This window comes from Oncorhynchus mykiss, chromosome 6, assembly GCF_013265735.2.
Source record: "Oncorhynchus mykiss isolate Arlee chromosome 6, USDA_OmykA_1.1, whole genome shotgun sequence".
Lineage (NCBI taxonomy): Eukaryota > Metazoa > Chordata > Actinopteri > Salmoniformes > Salmonidae > Oncorhynchus > Oncorhynchus mykiss.
Genome location: NC_048570.1, coordinates 27,467,660 through 27,483,442, shown reverse-complemented (window position 1 = coordinate 27,483,442; position 15,783 = coordinate 27,467,660). Strand labels below are relative to the sequence as shown.

The window sequence follows — 15,783 nt, the reverse complement described above, 5'->3', positions numbered from 1 at the left end:
ATGTTATTTCATAGTTTTGATGTCTTCACTATTATTCTACAATGTAGAAAATAGTAAAAATAAAGAAACACTTGAATGTACTGTATATATATCAGTATGTAAGGGATAATCAATGAGGGGCCACAGTATGCGTTCTATTGAAAATAATGAACGACATGGAAGGTGTGTGTCATGACACCCTAGCTGAGTGGAACTATTATTTTCAGAGTTGATTATTCCTTTTATACCATGGCTATAATTTACCAGATTTGCTGGTAGAAATCCACTAAAGTAGCTAGCAAGTTTAGCTACAGTAGTTGCCATGGTAACAAAACAACTAAGACTTGCTAGTTTAGCTAACCAAACCGTCAGTCCTACCTTGCCATTATGAAAATCGAATTCAACAATGCCAAAAAAAAATTCTATTCGACTTTTGCTTTCAAAAGCAGCTCAAAAATAGAAAATGTTAGAAGGAACTATAGGCATTGAATTCTAACATGCAAATAAATATACAGTGCATTATTTAAGCAATAAGGCCAGAGTAGGTGTTGTAAATGGCCAATATACCCCGGCTAAGGGCTGTTGTTAGCATGACGCAATGCGGTGTATATTGGCTATATACCACAAACCCCCGAGGTGCCTTATTAAGTGATAATGCCAGAGAAGCCGGTGTTTGGAGGATATATTGGCACGGGTGTTGTTAGGCCCGAGACTAAGACCTCCAAACAACGGCTTCAAGGAGCTTACCACTCAATAAGGCACCTCAGGGATTTGTGGTATATGGCTAATATACCATGGCTGGGTATCCCTTTCCTACGCATGCCTTTGCTATGCACTTCTCAGTAGGTGATATTCAGACTTACCTTGTGCAGGTGTGTAACTGGCTTTCAATTGCATGGTTTCCTTGCACGTGGTGAATACATTTAATTCAACCACTGAAAACCCTCTCAACAGATTTTCTCATGGAGTTTTCATTCAATAGGGTTTTCAGTACATTTATCTAAAGCCAAAAAGGTGTACCTTTTTCATTTTGTATTTTCTTGACAGACTCACTAGAATTTATGGAGAGAACGGTTCAGAATATTAAGGCTCAATGACAGAAAGCATGTAAATACTCATTCATCTCCTTTTCAGCACCAATTAATATATTTAAAAATACTCTGGTCTTGTATATTATTTTGGGTTAGGGAAGTATTTATGCCAAATACTTTTTAAAAATGGTTTTGGAGAGCCTTTATGCACAAAATATAATGGTGAATAAAAAATGCAGTTTGATTCATCCTGAAAGTTGCAATATTCAGTTGTTCAATACATGAAAAATTGGAAGGTGAGAAAAGTGTACAGTAGGGGTTGAACAGTAGTCCTATAAATCTACCCGAATAATCCTCACTAATCATGAAACTGTGATGACAACGCTCCAGTCATCGTGAACTGTGCGCCAGGCTCCAGGGTTTAATTAAGTGATAATGTCCGAGAAGCCGGTGTTTGGAGGATATATTGCCACTGGTGTTGTGCTTTGAAGGCATTATCACTTTTATACAACGGGTTACCAACATATTCAAATAATGATTGACATATTTCATTAAAAACATTATTTTGTTTAATTTATTCATACTATTTCATCCTTCCACAATATATAGTCCCGACACAAATCTAGGTTTGCTACCCAAGCTGGCTGGTCGTTTGTTCTATCGGTTCAGTTGCCAGAGACGCGACCCAGTCGTTCAGTCTTTTTGTTCTGTATCTATGGAAGAGACCCAGTTGTTCGTTCTAAATGTTCCATTGCCATACTGGCTGGCAACGTTCATATCCCTTGCTTGCTAGCTAGCCAACTACGGCCAATTTACAGTCATGCCAAACAGTGCAGCCAGAATAACAACAGTAGATGCATTTTCATTTGTTTAAGCTGTTTTCTAGTGACATTTATTTAGACATATCCATAACATAACAGTGAACTAATGAGGCGCGATTTCGCCTGGCATAGAAAATGTGTTTCTCGTCAGGGCACTGGTGTTCAGAGGAGCTAGCCAACAACACAGCTGACGCAATCACTTCAAACTGAAGCTGTAAAGACTACAAACTAGCTGCTCTTCGTTTCGTTTTACCTTTTTTCGATTGACATGTCCATAAAAATTATGCCAGCTGATTTAATGATTTCGACTGGCTGAGAAACGCTGCGTGTCTGTCTTGTCCCGACTCCCGACATGTTTGTTACTATGGGACAGCTGTAGATCGAATTTGAATATTGAAACAATGCTGCAAATGTCGGAGATCCAGACAGCAAGGTTTATACAAATATCCGTTGTTGACAACTAAATGTTAGTCTAAAAGAAATATGAGATAATGTATAGATGCTTTTTATAGTAGAGCTCATGTTTATAAATTGTCTTGCTGGGCTGATGAGACAGTGGATTGAGCAGAGTAAATGGGCATTTTAAAGTCATTGATTTAGCCAGTGGTAACTTGTGGAATAGACATGTAATGTGGTTTTAACCAATCAGCATTCAGGATTAGACCCACCTGTTGTGTAATTGCTATTATAAACTGGTTACCAACATAATTAGAGCAGTGAAAATAGATGTTTTGTCACACCCTTTGTATACCACGGTTTTTCAGCCAATCAGCATTAAGGACTCGAACCACCCAGTTTATAAAGGGAAATAATGCATTCTCTAGAATGCCCTTTAAGCCAATCAGAAACAAGTATTCAACAACGCCATGGTATAAACATACAGTTGAAGTCGGAAGTTTACATACACTTAGATTGTAGTCATTAAAACTCGTTTTTCAACCACTCCACGCATTTCTTGTTAACAAACTATAGTTTTGGCAAGTCAGTTAAGACATCGACTTTGTGCATGACACAAGTAATTTTTCAACAATTGTTTACACACAGATTATTTAACTCTATCACAATTCCAGTTGGTCAGAAGTTTACATACACTAACTAAGTTGACTGTGCCTTTAAACAGTTTGGAAAATTACAGAAAATTATGTCATGGCTTTAGAAGCTTCTGCTAGGATAATTTACATATTTTGAGTCAATTGGAGGTGTACCTGTGGATGTATTTCAAGGCCTACCTTCAAACTCAGTGCCTCTTTGCTTTATAATCATGGGAAAATCAAAATAAATCAGCCCAAGACCTCAGAAAAACAATTGTAAACCTCCACAAGTCTGGTTCATCCTTGGGAGCAATTTCCAAACGCCTGAAGGTACCACGTTCATCTGTACAAACAATAGTACGCAAGTATAAACATCATGGGACCACGCAGCCGTCAAACCGCTCAGGAAGGAGACACATGTCTCCTAGAGATGAACGTACTTTGGTGTGAAAAGTGCAAATCAATCCCAGAACAGCAGCAAAGGACCTTGTGAAGATGCTGGAGGAAACAGGCACAAATGTATCTATATCCACAGTAAAACGAGTCCAATATCGACATAACCTGAAAGGCCGCTCAGCAAGGACGAAGCCACTGCTCCAAAACCGCCATAAAAAAGCCAGACTACGGTTTGCAACTGCACATGGGGACAAAGTTCATACTTTTTGGAGAAATATCCTCTGGTCTGATGAAACAGAAATAGAACTGTTTGGCCATAATGACCATCGTTATGTTTGGAGGAAAAAGGGGGAGGCTTGCAAGCCGAAGAACACCATCCCAACCGTGAAGCACGGGGGTGGCAGCATCATGTTGTGAGGGTGCTTTGCTGCAGAAGGGACTGATGCACTTGATGACATCATAAGGATGGAAAATTACGTGGATAAATTGAAGCAAATGGGTCTTCCAAATGGACAATGACCCCAAGCATACTTCCAAAGTTGTGGCAAAATGGCTTAAGGACAACAAAGTCAAGTTATTGGAGTGGCCATCACAAAGCCCTGACCTCAATCCCATAATACATTTGTGGGCAGAACTGAAAAAGCTTGTGCAAGCAAGGAGGCCTACAAACCTGACTCAGTTACACCAGCTCTGTCAGGAGGAATAGGCCAAAATTCACCCAACTTATTGTGGGAAGGTTGTGGAAGGCTACCCAAAATGCTTTACCAAAGTTAAACAATTTAAAGGCAATGCTGCCAAATACTAATTGAGTGTATGTAAACTTCTGACCCACTGGGAATGTGATGAAAGAAATAAAAGCTGAAATAAATCACTCTCTCTACTATTATTCTGACGTCTCACATTCATAAAATAAAGTGGTGATCCTAACTGACCTAAGACGGGGCATTTTTTACTTGGAATAAATGTCAGGAATTGTGATAAACTGAGTTTAAATGTATTTGGCTAGGGTGTATATAAATTTCCGACTTCAACGGTGTATATATAATAGTGCAAATGGTACACACACACATTTTCATTTTCTTTATTCAAGTACTTTACAGAGAAATAACAAAAACAATTGCGTTACAACAAACTGAAGTGCCAAGTTAACAATGAGGGGAGTACATCTCCCCACCACAAAAGGATAATACATTTCATTACAATATTCAAAATTTATATTAGGACCTTATTATAAGGTAATAGAAAAACATGAAGTAAGACAATCCACAACATTTTCAACAAGACCTCTTGTTTTCTTAAAAAAAAAAATCCCAGTGTGTTTTCCAAAATGTCCATATTTGTAGCTCCGCAGTTTGTCTGTCCCCTTTTACTTAAGTTTAATATTTTTGTTGTAATCATTATTTTCATGCATAATAAAATAATTTAGCACCACCTTTAGAACCTGAAGGTGGCTCTAAACATGGTTGGAACATTTTCGTGCACATGCAAACAAGAAGATATAATGAAAAGAAAACACAGGAGATAACAAAGAAACATTTCCCTAAAACATTTCAGTGCCATCTACCAAAGATGAACCTACTCTAGTATGGACCACCTTGAAAATGTCTGGTACCATCCTAAAAATTAGCATTTAGGATAGAAATCTATCATTTTACATTTTTAGATTTTTTTTGGTTATTATTATGAGATGAGCTGCCAGTCATTTATCCTGGTACAAAAGTGGTCATGTAGGTTTTGTGTGGAATGTTTACTTTCAGTCTTTTATGACCTTGCACAAAGGCAGCTTTACAGGGAGTAAATTAATGAGTAAACACAGACATCAGCACAGGGACGCCTTGAGCTGTAAGCTGACTGAGGTCACATTTACATTTTGTTACTTTTGTGGAGTTCTCATCGCATATTGTTCCTAATCACCCAACCTTGCATCCCAATTTGGCCCAAACATGGCTGTTAAGGTTGGCTCGAGTCCAGGACTGAGCAGAGAACTATCAGGATGAGGAGGAGAAGATATGAAGGGAGATCTCTTATTTAAATCTCTTACACACTTAATGTATCCTCTAAAATCATTCCAGTTCAAGACAAATACAAAAAGGAAAACAGTCTTGATAGTACTGTGTTCAGATCAAATGGGACAAAGAAAGCACTATTGAATCATGATTCATGAGGACAGTTTTTGATTTCAGACCTTGTTACAGTGATTTTATATTTAACAGTAATGTGAAATAAAATGTACAATTGTTAAATGTAATATAGACCATGCTTTTACACTGAACTTTGCATTAGTCAGAAATATGACAGATGACAACATCCCCTTGTAATTACGTCTTTGGGTGACAGATGGACATAATGCTGGCGTATTCTCCTCTCTTCTGAGCAAAACTTCAACTCTTCTCACCGAGAGCTAGATAAACACAGTATTCTTTAAAACCAAACCTCATTCACCATAAACTTAACATTTTAATCCCCACATACAAGCATCAAATGCACAGGGCTGCCATATGATCTCTGAAAACTGTCTTTGTCTTTGTTATTCTACTCTTACTACAAGGCTTTGTTGCTGAACTATGTTGGCTGAATGAAAAGGTACAGAATAAGTCTGAGGATATTTAGCTCATTATCGATGTGCCCTTAAAAACGAAGTCATCATTCTAAACCAGAAGAGGATGAAACAATATCCCAAATCAGCAAATAATGTCTACACCAAATCCTTAGACATTTCTTGTTCCACTGAATAAAGATAGAAACGCAACATGTAAAATGTTGGTTTCATGAGCTGAAATAAAAGATCCCAGAAATGTTCCATAAGCACAAAAATATAATTTTTTTCCAATTTTGTGCACAAATTTGTTTACATCCCTATTACTGAGCATTTCTCCTTTGCCAAGATAACCCATCCACCTGACAGGTGTGGTATATCAAAAAACTGATTGAACAGCATGATCATTACACAGGTGTACCTTGTGCTGGGGGCAATAAAAGGCCACTCTAAAATGTGCAGTTTTGTCACACAACACAATACTGCAGATTTCTCAAGTTTTGAGGGAGCATGCAATTGGCATGCTGACTGCAGAAATGTCCATTAGAGCTGTTGCCAGGGCATTGCCTGTTCATTTCTCTACCATAAGCCGCATCCAACGTCATTTTAGAGAATTTATCAGTATGTCCAACCAGCCTCGCAACCGCAGACCACATGTACCACGCTATCCCAGGACCGCCACATCCAGCTTCTTCACTTGCGGGATCATCTGAAACCAGCCACCCGGACAGCTGATGAAACAGAGGAGTATTTCTTTCTGTAATAAAGCCCTTTTGTGGGGGAAAACTCATTCTGATTGGCTGGGCCTGGCTCCTAAGTGAGTGAGCCTATGTCCTCCTAGGCCCACCCTTGGCTGCACCCCTGCCCAGTCATGTAAAATCCACAGATTCGGGCCTAATGAATTTATTTCAATTGGCTGATTTTCTTATATGAACTTTAACTCAGTAAAATTGTTGCATATTGCATTTATATATTTGTTCAGTATAGATTGTATTTGCCTGTATTCCACCTGTGAGCCAATCCCATCTCAGCTGTTGAGAATTTCATCTCTTCAATTAACCAGAGAAGTTAAGATGGATACACTTGCTTATGCACACACTTTTAACATTAAAGGCCATAACTGAATATTCCAAGCCATACATACAGTTTTCTACACTTCACTTAGCTTAAGGCAAATCCCACTTCAAATGATACATGTTTTGAATCAATACAGACCAGTGTTATTTGAGTATCATTATAGATGGACTGTAATCATCTACATTCCCCTTTTATATCGTTTATTTTTTCACTTACTACTATTCACTTGCTAACTAATCATGATCAGTGAACTATCCTTTTTAAAATCCTGCCATTCATCAAACTAGCTCAAGCAAAGTCCCAGAAATATTAATAATTGGCACCAGGAATACACCTGTCCTAAAATGCACTTCAGAAAGCAATTGATTTAAATAATAAGTGAGATGATACTGTATGTGTGAACTCACCAAGTCTGTCAGACAATGCAAGGGGTCTGTTCATTTACCCATTTACAGTAGATGAACTGGAGAAAGACACTCTGGGGCCAAATTAATTGGAAAATAAGTGGACACTTGCCAGGAAGCCTAGCAATGAAAACCAGTTTGCACAGGAAAGAGGGAATGTGGCCTTGGAAGCACATTGGAGAATGCTGTAATTTAGTGAGCAACGCATTTATAAATCCTTGTTTTTGACCTTTGTTGAAATTTTCAATCAAGATTTGTGAAAGTTTTTGCTATCAGGCACAGCTGCTATGACAATAAGTAATCCATATCAAACACACAGAGAAAACATTCGACTGTGGTGCATTAATTATCGCACACAGGGCCAGATGGGAGAGGAGGGGTAAAATAACTGCCCTTTCAGGGGACATCAGAGAAACTCCAAGACCAAAGCTGACTAGAGCATTGAGCACAGTGAAGACAACAATCAAATGTAGTGGATAAATTCCCAAACAGTTTGGATTTACATCCCTCAAATGAATTGTAGTACATTATTACCTATACATTGTTATCATTAATGAAATTATAAGATTATATGATTTGACTTAGTTGACTACTTGTTTAATGATTTTATATATTTGACACACATGAGTGCATTTTTTTAATCAGTGTGACCCAAGATTATTGTAAGAAATGTATTTATCTGAATCTAAAGTAATTCAAGTAGCGTAGCCTTCAGTCAATGCCAGACTTGCCACTTGTAACTGTATATTGCATACTGATATTGCCTTACTGATCTAAAAATCCATGTGGATAGTGAAAAATGTTGCATACTGTGTACTAGGCTTGTTTTTTTCAATATATTTGTCTGAACTTTGGAATCCATACATTACAGGCTTGTTTGCAATTGAAATACAAAGATTTTTGTTCAGATTTTTGTTTTTTAGTTTAAGAACACATTTAGTGTTTCCTCAAACCAGTTTCTGCTAAGAACCCTATAGTAGGTACAAATAATATTAGATCGTTTTGAAATGGAAGATAATGAACCCCATTTGGCACTGTCAATGCTCAAGTCTTTTGCAATGACTTGTGTTCACAAAACTTTCTGCATTATCATTACTTTACAAGAAGCATTTTAAGACCCCTTCTGCACAAGCATTCAGTCAATAAGAAATGTGTGTATGTATACATTTGTTTTTATATATTGTACTTCTACATACACATGCATACAAATGCACAATTTAATACTGAAGTATATGGTGCCTTTGACAGTCTGAGTATAAAAGTTGAAGTACCTGTATATATCTCTCACTATACAAAAAAAATAACCATTTTAAATTCAGGATCTCTCAAAATAGTAGGTGTAAGCATGGCAATACCATGTAGATTCTATAGTACTTCTTAAAGATGTTGCTCATTGTAACAATATGCAAAACATTTTATTTTACAATATCTCTAATTACATGAATATAACTGGCAGGTCTCTCAGTGAATGCACAGATAAAAGGCCCTCTTCATCTCTGCTGTTATTCAGAAATGTTGACTTGTAGTATAGATGCAGGTATTTCAATGTTTCAGTCTTATTCTCTGCGCTCTTAGCATTTCACTTCAAGTTTGGTCGAGTGTGTCTTTAAATACACATATAAATGAAGATAGACGGTAATATATATATTTTTAAAGCAACATAAGCACTAAACTTAAAATATAGATTTTTGTTTTATCTTGGGTATCTTGATAAGCTTTATGTCATGGATTTGTGTAATTTGTAGTGAATATGTTACATTCTTCATCAGTACATGAAGATTTAACATTAATTTTGCAATCCATTTTATTTAGTTTTTATAGTATTTTATAGATTACCACCAAAGACTGGTCCATTGAACACAGGATTGGGTTTGGATGGACAAAACCAATATTCATGTGTTTTTTTTTTTATGCTGATGTTTTTGAGTTTATAGCAAAATAATTTTGACCAACTGAGTTGTAACTGTGATACTTATAATTGCTCAAATTATAATAAAATAACACGTTTCAGTATTTTGGGGCTAAAGTTTACAATCTGCCTTAAATCAATGTCGGAAACATAGTTTATGTATTTGTAATGTTTGGTTAATCCCAGGCACAATTAAGAAAACAAACTTAGCAGTGTTATCCCAAAACGTTTGGCACATTATTTTGAGAAACAATAATAATAATAAAAAATATGTGTAAAAAAGTATTTTACAACAAAAAGACAAGGCAATGGAAAGTGCAGCAAATAAGGTATCAACAACAGTACACAAATACAACCAATTGCACTTTTAAACAACCAGATGAAATAAATGCATACATCTCAAACATAGCTCACCTTATTCTACGCCCAGTTGTAATTCAATCTAAACCCAAATCAGAATTTTTTTGAATCCCATCACATCCAAGATTTTTGGTGAATTTCTCAGAAAACACAATACATGATAAAGTATGACTTCAGAAACTTGAATTTCATTATCAAAGATATGCCATGTCCTCTTGGACAGCCGGTGCCATGATGCCCCTCTGCTTGCAAACATTCACACAGTTGCTGTCTCTCCCGTGTCTATGTCCTCTTCTTCCCATACTCTTACAAGATAACATCTCCAAATAGAGGAGGGAAATATTACATGGAAATAAAAATTAAAAGAGATGGAGTGTAAGAGAAAAAGAGAGAGAAAGAGTCACCTATTTGTCTCATTGTGGATAGGATCCCTCCCTCCCCAGTCTTATGTTAGGGCATGGTGATGGTCCATCCTAAGCACAGGTAGTGACAGTCATGATGTTGCCACTGCTAGGCCCCCCACTGCCACCACAGGAATTGGGGGGTGAGCTGTGGCTGCCAGCCGCTCCACTCCCCTTGTCGGCCGGCTTCTTGTCCTTCTGCTTGAGGTGAACTTTGGCATGTCTCTTGCGCTCATCACTCCGGGCAAACTTGCGTCCACAGAATTCACAGGAGAAAGGCTTCTCGCCCGTGTGCGTGCGGATGTGGGTAGTCAGGTGGTCGCTTCGGCTGAAGGAGCGCATACATATGCGGCACTGGAAGGGTTTGTGACCCGTGTGGATGCGGAGGTGGCGTGTCAGTTCATCTGAACGGGAGAAGCGTCTGTCACAGTTTTCTGCTGGGCAGGCATGTGGCCGCTCATGCACAGGGGTTTTGCTGGGCCGGTTTGGGTACTTCCGTGGTCGGATTGGTTTGAGTGTTAGTGTCTGTGGTGGCTGGTGGTGCTGAGGAGCATGCTGCTGCCCGCCCATGAAACCTGGATGAATCTGCTTGTCTTTGAATGCGCGAATGGTCTCTAGTGGTGTGATGGGTGGGGGGTTAACACGAATGGGGTCCATGGACTGGAAAGGCTTGTGCTCCATCATGCCAACCTCACCCTGATGATGGAAGAGGTTATAGTCTGGGATCATGGAGAAAAGGCTCCCGTCCATGGAGGGCTTGGAGGTGGTGTGGTAGTCATTGCTGGGGTAGCCGAGGGTAGTGCTGGTAGCAGGACTGTGGTGGAAGGAGACCTGATCCTGGTACAGCTCGCTGCAGGTGGAATAAGCTGGCAGTGGCGGACCATAGACCTGCTCCATATCTGAGGACTGGCCGCCCATGCTGGCTCCAGAGGACGATGTCTGTGTGGTGATAGTGCCAGGCGACGGGGAGACGCCCAAGATCCCAGCACTTACTAAACTAATGATATTGTTGTCTGAACACCAGCCAGAGCCCCCCATTCCACCCGACGGAGGAGTATCGAAGGCAAACTTCCCCAAATAGGTGACCGGCTGCCCGCTGCGGCTGGACTGGAAGCTAGAGCCGTACTGGATCTCTGCATTTCCTTTATCACTTCCCATCCCCAGATCCATGATATTATCTGGATGAAAGGGAAACAAATTGAAGTAGAGTGTCAATGAGTAGTTCACCCAGTTGTTATAACATGTTAGAAACCTGTTAGAAAAAAAACATACGTGAAAGTGCGCAGTACTACTAGTACAGAAAAGTTTGAGTCTAGAAGCTACTAGACTATGATAAATATGAACCTGCTTGATATTTCAGTCAGAGTCCTCGATTAGTCTGAAATTCAGCTTCTCTGCATATCTCTGCAAATAGTCTGCCAAGAAGAAATCTTAAAACAAAGCAGTCCAATCCAGTTCATTAGGAAAAAGTGAGCGGTGGTGTCAGACCTGCAAGTTTATCCACTGACTTGTGCATCTGAGACAATGTTCGTTCTCTCAGATCCCACAAGCTCTCATAAATCAAGACCTAAACACCCCCCTTTGATCCAGTCATTGTATGTCCCACAGGAGGACAGCCACAGTGAATGGTAAGATCTGATTCCCCCTCAACAGGGCGTAAGCCAGACACCACTGCCAGCACTCTCACAGATACATGTATGTCCACTGTACTGTAGCTGCATGGGTTTTAGCAGAACATGAAATCTACACAAAATGAGCAAATCGAACTGTAAAGGGTACTTCCTACTCGGATCACTTGGTCAGCTACAATGTACGCACATTCGACCATAGAAATGCACATTTGGTCTTCTAGCTAAATGTTATGTTCACAGTAACTTTCTTGTTTCTTTCACTTTTGTCAGGCTACTACAGTACTAGTAAAAAACACACTATCTTAGGTATATGTGGCAGCATTACAATTATTACATGTCATATCAGACACCTGCAATGAAAATATCCAAATGAATGCAGTTCTGAGATGGCACAGTTGCGTGCAGAGATTTAAACAGGTTTTGTGCAGACATTTTGAAAGAATTCATACATCATCAGACAGCCTATATCAGCCTATCATTCAAGTTGCAATAAATTATACACAGGGGTGCTTATATATTCAGTCCCAGTAATTACTGTCTGTTTACCAGAATTTGGCTAAGGGCAAAGCATGATGAAACAAACAAAACCAAAACTACATATGTTTCACACATCTATTGAACACATGATGTAAATTAAAACAACTTTTGGCATATGTTTTAATTATTCTGGAGGTGAAGTTGAAGAAAACAAGCCTAAAAATAGCAAATGCTTAGGTGTGTGTGTTTTAGACATTAGCCTATATGAAAACAAGGCAGCCATTGTATCTTGCTGTAATCTTCCTCAATATTTTGACTTGAACATTTAAGCAGTGTCACAGATATTGCTCTCAAGTGAGCTGGTGTTATTGCTTTGGTGGTGAATATTGTGAGAGAACACCACTTGCACGCGGGACCTAACACCTGACTCTAGAGGTATCAAATAGGTACTTCAAAGTGTTCCTCATCATAGTCAATAGTTATCAGAAACATATGTGATTTAAATGAGAATATGTAGTCAGATATTATATGTAATGAACATGTCACATTATAATTTATTGATGACTACCTGGTAAACACCTGGTAAACACCTGGCTAACCTAATTGTGAGACATGTAAAGGGTTTCCATCTCTTTCATGACCTTTGTCAGAAATGTATTGATTAGTTATAAAAAGCATGCTGTTATCTCTGGAGTATCGAGAGGTGATACTTATATCAGAGCAAATATAATTTTAAGGGATTGGCAAACACTACTGTACTAAATCACGGGGATGTGTAATGATAGAGTATAGCTATATCCATATTATAATTAGAAGTGTGTTTAGGTGCTGTGTTTTCAGACATTTGAAAGGTTGTTTACAATTTCTAATTATTAATCTACATTTACTTTGCAAATTAATAGGCCTTAACATATTGACAAATAACACATGTCCATAGATATTCGATTATCAATATAGATCATATTAGGACAATTTTAACCATACATTGATGAACCTCTAAAGAGTAATGACACTTCAGCTGGCTTTATACTTCTGTATAGTGAAATAATTAGACTACTTTACTGTACAATATTTAATTATTAAAGATTGTATAGGCCTTTATCTTTATCTTGCCGCTAACAACTCAAACAACAATTATTTAATGCGAAATATATTAATTTCAGTAGGCTACTATACAATTGTCATTCCTCACCTAATTGATGTCCAAGAGGGCCAATTGAAATGTGCTACAGCTGTATATAGCCTGTCGGCTGTACATTTGAATAAAATCTGTTGGTGTGTCGGGAGCATATTGATCTGAAAACATGTATGTACAGCTATTGCTATCAAGGATCGTTTCAATGATTATATAAAAGTGATTCTTCTAAACTTCATTTTGAAATTGACAAACCCTTGCATTCAATTTAAACAGAATACATTATAATTGTATGACACACATCTCTAAAAATGAAAGTTGCTGTCATCTGGAGACTTGCATTCAAGTGAGAGCAAACAAATAAATTATCTTCATAGATTTGTAGCTAGCTATATGTAGCCTAATCGTAAAGCCTACAGTCTACTCGTTAGGCTATAGGCATGGGCAAGTTTGAAACGTTGGTCAAACTCCCACTTTAAAGTGAATGGCCATGCCACTCATAGTCCAATCCAAAAATAATCTCTAAATTGTCAATAAATAAACAAACAGTGCTGAATTAATTAATGTAATGTTGCTAGAAAGAATGAATGTCTTATGCACAGGCAATGTGTGCAATGTTGTTTTGGTTACAGTGGCACATTTATTTATGGACTATCAACACAACTGTGGCTTTATCATGGTACAATTTAAGTAAACAAAAAATATGTTGGCCTATCCACATTAATTTATGTTTTTGTTTTGGTGATTACATTTTAATCTATGAATTTTCGACAATTTGTGCGTTTTACTTTCACTTTAAAGACATGCCAATCATTTTGGGTAAGCTTTCACCAGGGCAGATAAATTAATGTTAGGCCTATTTACATTACTGTTTGACCTTACATGGAAATTTAAGGTCGTGAAAGTGTGACAGTAGCCAGGGAAACTCATAGGCTTGGACATTGTTACGCATATTTCTGGCATAAAAGCTTGCCTCTTATAATATGGTTAACAGTTACAGCACTTGTTTTACATGTAATCGAAATAATAGTAGCCAACCATTGTGAAAAATGCTTTAAAAAACAAAGTATTCAATCGAGATCGATCATGTGCGTAACAGCCCGAAGCGCAAACAGGTGCCTGGATGATGGTCGTTGCGCGCGCTCCAAGACAACTGTTGCGGTGCCTGCATGATCTCCACAGCTGAGACGCGCTGTAGTTACAACAGAGCCTGGATAGAACATAAACCAATCACATCCCAAATAAAGTAAACTATGCTTACCTGTATTCATTTGCGAGTAGTGGTTTATAGAATCCGTATTGGTGAAAATGTTCATAGACGTCGGAATGTCCTCTTCTGGGTAAAGACTGTCAGGAATCGTGTTTATTAAACTGCTCATGGTAAGAGGGAGCTTGTCCGCCAGTTTCCCTGTCATAGCAGTTATTTAGTCTGACATAAATGGCAACGTGCAGGTATCCGAATAGAAAAATACACAGTAGATGATGATCTATAAGTGTTAGAGAGTGGAGAAAAAAAGATCATAGATGTTGTATCCAAGTTCCCTTCAGAGACAGCGTTGATATCTCTCCTTTGAGATATAGCAGAGCTTAACTGTCACAGGCAATTGTTATTAATATAGTTACAATGAGACCTGTCATTACCTTCTTGTTTGCATGTTGTGTGTTTAAAGTCTGTGAATCAATGAAACGGTGGTGGTGGTTTCACAAGAGTAGCGCTGCTCTGTATAGCTCGGATAGGGAACTCCAGCGCTTGCTGGTATTAAATAGGGGGACGGAACATTTATGTGACGTAGATGACCATTTATGGATACACAAAGCCAGACCGCACACAACACGTCACCAATGGAAGCACCTCATAGTGGAACATTATGCTGCATTCATAATCTAGGGGGAATGTGGTATTTACCATATATGACTAGGAAAAAACACTTGAAACACCTCCAACTAGTAGGCCTATTAGGAACTCGTTTATCATCCCTGACCTCCGACTTTTCCCACATGGTGAACTCTGACATAACCCACAAAGGAAATTACCGCGACAACAGCATTTTCGGCAGTTAAATGCGACTACAAAAAAATATTTATAAATAGCAATCTATTAGTCCGGTTTTTGAACACAATTTGTGTGCGAGCATGATAGCTGTAGCCTATTTTTATTTATGGTTGACGCAGCTGGTTTGCCATTAGCTAATCAGCGTTTCTCAACGAGTTCAAAGCACGTGAATGCGTCGAATTCGTATTTCATACTTGAAACTGGAAATTACCGCTTTCCCACTTGGTTAAAAACACAGCATTTATAGTCCGTTGCAGGAAGACATGTTGAAGCGAAGGATGAGCTGTGTGGCGCGAAGCCTGTGTTGGGTCTGCTATGAGGCGGATCATGATTTCTTCATTGTGCAGTCGACTACTTTGCTACCTGTTGACGAATTCACATTAATATAAAATGTTTGATATGAGGTATTGCATTCGTCTTGTCCCCGAGAACATATTTCACCTTTATCCTTTGTCATATTAGAACACACAACTGGACCACGCGGTAGAATCATGCTAGTCAAAATGACATTGGAATCATCATTCATGTGTAAAGCTGCTTTT

General features: G+C 38.4%; 1 protein-coding gene across 1 annotated transcript; it reads right to left on the bottom strand.

The window, feature by feature from the left end:
• Positions 1–6,231: 6,231 nt before the first annotated feature.
• Positions 6,232–14,907, bottom strand: LOC110525641 (early growth response protein 3). The gene is made up of 2 exons (XM_021605954.2): positions 14,450–14,907; positions 6,232–11,123 (listed from the first exon to the last, which is right to left on the bottom strand). Exons 1-2 carry the CDS (start codon positions 14,601–14,603, stop codon positions 10,018–10,020), a joined length of 1,260 nt encoding a protein of 419 aa, XP_021461629.1. The 5' UTR covers positions 14,604–14,907; the 3' UTR covers positions 6,232–10,017.
• Positions 14,908–15,783: the final 876 nt, after the last annotated feature.